Below are 6828 nucleotides of genomic sequence, written 5' to 3'. Positions count from 1 at the left end.
TGAATTTTTCCATTTGTGAATTTTGCTAATAATTACTCTTTAAGAGTATAAATCAGAGAGGAAGAGCTGTGAATTTCATTACCAAACCGTCTACTATTCCTTTCTTTCCAAAGGTAGTAAATGATGCTACAAACCGTGAGCATGTAAAATTTTTTGTTCAAAATAGAACCAGAATAATCCATATCCAACCATTGTAACAACTACAGAACAGTTGGTCTAAGATGAAAATTATGGTTAACTGGAAGTAGAGAGTTCAGTATAGAGAAAGAAAAAGCACATTCAAAAAAGATGTGATTCACAGATTCAGGTGCTGAATTGCAAAGAGAACACAACACAGGCACATGAATATTCCTTAACCTCAACGCGTCTTGAGTTTTAAGACCACCTACAAGAGCAAGCCACACAAATACTGAATGTTTCAGAACATGCTGTTTGTGCCAAACCAAATTATTCCAAGGACAGTCAGGCAAAAAATTGTAGTATTCATCAATAAAGGTACTAAAATGAGCTTTAACACAGTCCTTCCATTTCAAACAAGACTCTTCAGATTGGGAGATAGGAAAATGACTTAATAAATCTTGTATATGTTGAGGAACATTACCACCAAAATCCCAAATTGAATTAGAAATATAGTGCTTCAGCAACGGTGAATTAAAACCATCAAAATGGTGATCACCCACAAGTTCAGCAAATGTTAAGTTCCCACACCAATGATCCCAGAAAAACGAAATGGGGGCGTTAGGAGTAATGGTTAATTTAAAATTCAGCTTAGCAGTAGAAGCAGTTTTACAGATTGAGATCCAGAATTTACTATCTTTCGGATTTGGAGGCTTCCAAGGAGAAGTATATTGAGAAGACAGCAAGGAACACAGAGGTGAGGAACAATTGTACATTCTGAGGATTATCGAGCAGTTGAAAGAATACTGAATTGCACATAAGCTCGGGATACCCAATCCACCTTTCACTTTGGGTTTACAAACAGTCTCCCACGAAACCATGTGAAGCTTATTGGAGCAAGAAACATACCCAAAAAATAAGAATTTTGAAGAGGTTTTCTTAAAGAACTTAAACACAGTTTTAGGCATAATAGAGCCTCTTATCCAATACGCAATCGTATTCTGAATAGTGAATTTAATGTATTGCAGTCTTCCGGCAAAAGATAGAAGGTTGGCCTTCCAACCAGAAAATTTTTTCAGCAAGCTGTCCATAAGTGGAAGGTAATCTACCACTTTCATCCTAACAAAGGAAATAGGGATGCCAAGATAAGTAATCTTGGAGAAAACATTTGAAATAGATAAGGCTTGGCACAAAGAGTCTTGATCCCTATGTTTATTAGAAAACATAACAGAGCATTTTTCAAAGTTGACATGCAATCCCGAGGCATTTCCAAAATCTTTAAGGATGTCAGAAAGAAGAGAACAATTCTCCAGATTAGCTTCTCTGAATATTAAGACATCATCAGCATATAAAAGATGTGAAAGTTGAAAGTTCTCCGCAGTAAAACCTTTGAAACCTCTAGCCTCTAAAAGGTTGGAAAAACAATGTATCCTTTAGCAAAAAAGGACCTAACAGCCTTACAAACAAGAGGTCCAATAATATGCCAAGCTGATTTATAGAAGCAGTAATTAAACCCGTCAGGACCAGGAGCGGATTTGGAAGAACCTTTAAAAACAGCCAATTTAATCTCATCATCTGAGATAGGAGCAACAAGCTTCATAACAGAGCTCTCAGGAATAGCTTTGCCAATAGGAAAAATGTGCATATTCATCGAAGAAGGAGCAGGAGGATTGAAAAGCTTTTGAAAATAAAGGATAATAGAATGAATAACTTCTTCTCTAGAAATATTCGGGTTAACAGCAAAAAGGTTAACCACAGCCTTTGAACTACATTGCCTACTCCTGATTTTGGCATACATAAATTTGAGATTATCTGCACCGTGATGCAGCCATTTAGTTTTAGCTCTTTGAATAACCTAACTATAAATCATAGAGTTAACATGGGATATATTGATGTTAATTTGTCTAAGCTCAACAACAAGAGTAGCATCCTCCGGAAAAGCATGAATACGCTCAAGAGTAGTAAGCTGTTTAGCATGAAGGTCATCTAATTGGGCATTAAGAGACAGAGAATTCGCCCATGGATGATTTTTAATGTCACCTTTAAGCCTTCTCAGAACATTACAGAGGTGAGAAAGAGGATTACCATAAACAGGCATGGAAACAACATTTAAAAGAAATGTCCAAAAATTGTCATGCTTTGTCCAAAAATTTTTAAAAAGAAACCTGTGCTTAGACTTTGAAGAAGCTCCCGGATGCAGAATAATAGGGGAATGGTCCGAACATGATGGAGTTTGAAAAGAGCTGTAGGAATTGGGAAACTTCTTGCCCCATTCCTCATTAACAATTGCCCTATCAAGTTTAATAAAAATAGGGTTAACAGATTGCTGATTAAACCAGGTGTAGAAGCTACCAACCGAATGTAAATCCAGCAAGCCATTAGCAAATATCATATTGTTAAGGTCCACAAGAAAAGAGTAATGCAAAGAAGAGCCACCATACTTTTCAAACGCGTAACGGCAGCAGTTAAAATCACCAATAATAGCCCAGGGAACGTCATTTGCAGGAGTAACAGAGAAAATCGAATTTCAGAGAGCCTTCCTCTCAGTGGCATTGTTTGCAGCATACACAAAACAAATTTGAAATTGAAGGCAATTACCAACCATGACATTCCCATTAATCATTTGGGGAGTAACCAGATTAGGAATAAAATTGAGCTTGCTAGAATCCCATTTGACCCAAATACGTCCAGAAGAGGTCAAATGAAAATTATGAAGACTAGCTTCATTCTGGAAAAGGATATGAGAAGAGTCAAAAAAAGGGTCAGAGAGAGAGGAGGAGCGGATACGGGTCTCCAAAAGACATAAAAGATCAAGCTTAAAAGACTTAATAAGTCGTTTACAGCTAAGGACATTCTCAGAGTGGTTAAACCCTCTTACATTCCACGTACCAATCATGGGAAAAGACATCATGAAGAATGTTGAGGTTGGGATTTTTTACTCTGCTTTCCCTTAGCAGTTTTCTTGGATGATTCAGAGATAGTTTGTTTCTTTCCCTTGTTCGGCTGCTTAAGATTTTGCCCAACTATGTCATTGAGGGATGCCATATTCTCATTCGTGTCTGTTTCAATCTGAGAGCTAAGAACCTCAAATTTATTTAAAGAATTGACACAGTTATTCGACTTCAGAGAAGAAGCCAGAAAAGAGCTAGAGGAAGCTGATGGTTCCTCAGTAGGAATATTTAGGTTGGGAATGCTGGTCACAATATCATCTATCAAGTTTTCAACATCGGCTGGGGGGAATTAGAAGGGGGTGCTCCACATTAGCTGCTTTGCTTGGCGAAGGAGACATTTTCCGTGGAGGAGGAGGGGAGTGCTTTTGGTAAAGCAAAGGTTGCCCAATACTATTTGTGTAAAGAGGAATTAGAGATGAAGTGGTAACAGCTGCTGGATTGGATGTGGAAGCATCAGTGGCCTTTTGCTCAATACGTGGAGGCCTGGAAGGGGGGCGAGATTGAAACCTATTACCAGGTTTCTTACTAAAACTTCTGCCTCTTGGTTTGAACTGAGTGGTCCCCTGAGCGTTGCTGACAGGGGAGGGGTTTAACGGACAAGAAGAGGAGTAGTGTACCAAGGACTTACAGTGCTCGCACGGAGATGGTCACCACTCATATTGCATCTTCAACCCAACTACATCTCCATCTAAAGAGACTTTGATTTCATCCGGGTAAGCAGCATTGCAGTCAACAAGGACGCAGATACGTGCATACGTTAGGCGCGTTTTTTGCTCTGTGAGGTGATCAGCAGCTAGCGGCACCCCTATTTTACTCGCAATCCTCGAGATGCCCTCTGAATTCCAGCATGCAAGGGGGAGATCGTGAATCTTAACCCAAATTGGAACTGTAGAGAAATTTTCCCTCTTGGGTTTGAATTTTGGGTGCCATTTTTGAAGAACAAAGGGTTTCCCAAGAAGAAACCAGACACCTTTAGACCAAGCCATATCATAGTCTTCAGCACAGGAAAAACGCAAGAGGAAAAACCCCTCACTAAGTGAAAGAAGTTTGAGAGAACCTTTCAAAGACCAAGTTTTGTTTAACGCTCCTAACAGCGCTTCATAGAAAGGTCGACGCCCTATGGAATATCCAACAAGACATAGGTTCCAGTCTCCGCTTCCTTGCTCAAGCTTGTCATGTGAAAACGGAATAATTTCTGGCTCAGATGGATGATGAGAAAAGTTGAAAACCTTAGGAGATGGAGAGGAAGAGTCAGGAGCGAAAATCTGGCTCCAGTTCCTCATCGATGCAGGGGCCACAGCAGCAGAAGAGGAGAGTGGAGGAAAATCAGCTGCAAGAGAAGACGAATCCATGAGAAGAGCCCTCCGGCACGCTGCCGGGGTGGGGGGGCGGCGGGAAGAAGGAAAAGCAAAGCAGGCGGGAAAGGGAAACCCTAGCAGAGCTCCCGCATGCGATTTGTAAGAGCTTATCTACCTTGCCATGGAGCTAAAGAAGTGACACTAAAGGAGTTATTGCAATACCTAGAGAGGAGGACTCTAGGGAGTGGACGTAGGTAAAGTTTTGCCCAAATCACTATGAAATTTCTAGTATTCTCGCTCTTATATTTGCATTTTATTTCTCACTTTTTTTTCTGCATATTATTCTTGTGAAATGTGTGGTGAGAAAATTTGTGATATATGTGGATTAGTTTCTATGAGCAAGATTTAGTAGAAACAAAACATGAAAACCAAAAGTATAAAAATTATTTCTTTTTGCTGAAATAAAAATAAAAATTTTATTTTGATTTCTGATATTTTCTTTTGCTTGTATTTTTGTTTGACATCATTTGCAGAGAGGAACCTTTAATGGGCAAAATTTTTAAAATACCAATTCCCTCACCTCCCTCTTGGTGTGCCTAGGGACCATTCAACAATGTTTAACGCCCTCTATTAAACTTTGAATGAAGTTTAACACCATCCTTCTCAATATGAGGCATTTATTCAGAGAATTGATTAGATGGAGTCTTTCTTCGATGCTTACGTTAAGGAGCAACATCAACAGAATGAAACAGATATAACATTTTTTGGAGAGCAATTTGCATCCCTTTACCGACACTTTCGACCACCTCCACCACCACCACTGGATCAAGAACCTTCCTACTTTTAGTGTGTGTTCTTTATTGTAGGTTGTTTTTATGTTTTATTTTCATTATCTTGTTTATTTTTTTCTTCTTATGCTTAGTTGTTCTTTCATTTTTTGAGGTCAAAAGGGAGATAATGATGTTTAGTTGATTGTTGTGCAATCGTTAATCGTTTGGATTTTAGTTTATTCTTATTTTATGGTCTCTCTTATTCTGTCTTTGTTTTTTGCTTAATGTTGCATTTAAATAACTTATATATATATATAATTACCCCTATTTTTGAAAGGATCACTTACTTAGTGAGGGGATGTTTTTTGGAGAAAATTTGATTAATTTGAATTCCTAAACCAATAATATTTATCATCATAAAAAATGGGGAGATTATTACAATCCATAATTCTAAAGCCATTAATTTGATGATAGCAAACTTTATTGACTTTACTATATTTCTCTAATTCATATTTGTAGATTTTATTTTTCTGTGCACACTAACATTTCAGGTAAGTCATACATTGTACAAAAGAATCAACTCAAGACTGGGTAGACTATTATGCCGGTTCCTCTACATGCCTGGTTCCTTTCCCCTATCGCTATCCACTATCCTTTTAGTTTCTATGTCCCACTGGTCTTTTGGGTGATGCTCCCTTTGACTATCTTTCAGCCTTCTGCCTCCCGTTTGCTTATTGGATATCATGGGCGGCTAATTGGGCTATTTGGTTCCCTCTCCTATCCTATATATAGTGGCTGATTTGTGACATTTAAATGTATATTTGTGTGAGAAAATATTTGGAATGAAAACCTGAGGGTTTTTGGATAGCTTGCAAGCTATGTATCCCCTTCTTTATCTTCTCCTCTCTTTGACTTCATCTCAAGATTCTTACCTATTTCTTCTCTCCATGGTTATCACTCCATTATATCTTTCTTCTCAACTTATCTTATTATCAATATTTTAGATGTTTAAGTGTCTTTTAACGTGTCTTTGTTATCATATCATCTATAATTAGTAGTTTTGTTGTTAAGTTCTTATTAGTCATTTTTTTAGTATATTTGGTTTGAAGTAGGTCAATTTTGGAAGACTTGCAAATTTTATATTTATAGGCAATTTTTCTTGTCTACAACAAAATGATATCAGAGCTTTAGGTTATGTGCAATTCTTTTTATGCGTCTTTAAAAAACACATTTATAATAATGACAAGTCCAAACTATCACCTTATCGGAATCTCAAGTGAAGAGAAGACAGAATTTCAAGATGAATACAATCCTAGCAATGTTGAAAGTCAAACTCCATTGCCCAGTACACATGAAGTTGGCATTCCAACAGATATCAGTCTCTCACCCGAAGGAGATTCAACATACTCGAATCAAAATGAGTTATACAAACTTTAAATGAAGATGCACGTATGTACAGAAAGGTATAAAAAGAGAAAGCAATTTCTTCTGGCCAAATTCAAGCAAAAAAGAGATATGAACAAACAATAGTACGCAACATTAATTCTTGAATTGGATAAATCTCGTTTGGCGCATAGTGAGAACTCAAAAACTATCTCATCAGGAGATGAGCTCTTTCAACCGGAGGAGAATTTGATATAGGCAGGGGGGAGGCGGCAGATTTGTTGGCCGCTGGATTCATCCTCCTTATTT

General features: G+C 37.8%; 1 protein-coding gene across 1 annotated transcript; it reads right to left on the bottom strand.

Moving 5' to 3' along the window:
• Positions 1–3715: 3715 nt before the first annotated feature.
• LOC110116028 lies at positions 3716–4420 on the bottom strand. The gene has a single exon (XM_020849467.1). The coding sequence runs from the start codon at positions 4418–4420 to the stop codon at positions 3716–3718; it is 705 nt and encodes a 234-aa protein (XP_020705126.1).
• Positions 4421–6828: the final 2408 nt, after the last annotated feature.

Source organism: Dendrobium catenatum, unplaced genomic scaffold, assembly GCF_001605985.2.
Source record: "Dendrobium catenatum unplaced genomic scaffold, ASM160598v2 fragScaff_scaffold_669, whole genome shotgun sequence".
NCBI lineage: Eukaryota > Viridiplantae > Streptophyta > Magnoliopsida > Asparagales > Orchidaceae > Dendrobium > Dendrobium catenatum.
Note: the sequence above shows the minus strand (reverse complement) of the source record. Positions and strands in the feature narration are given on the sequence as shown.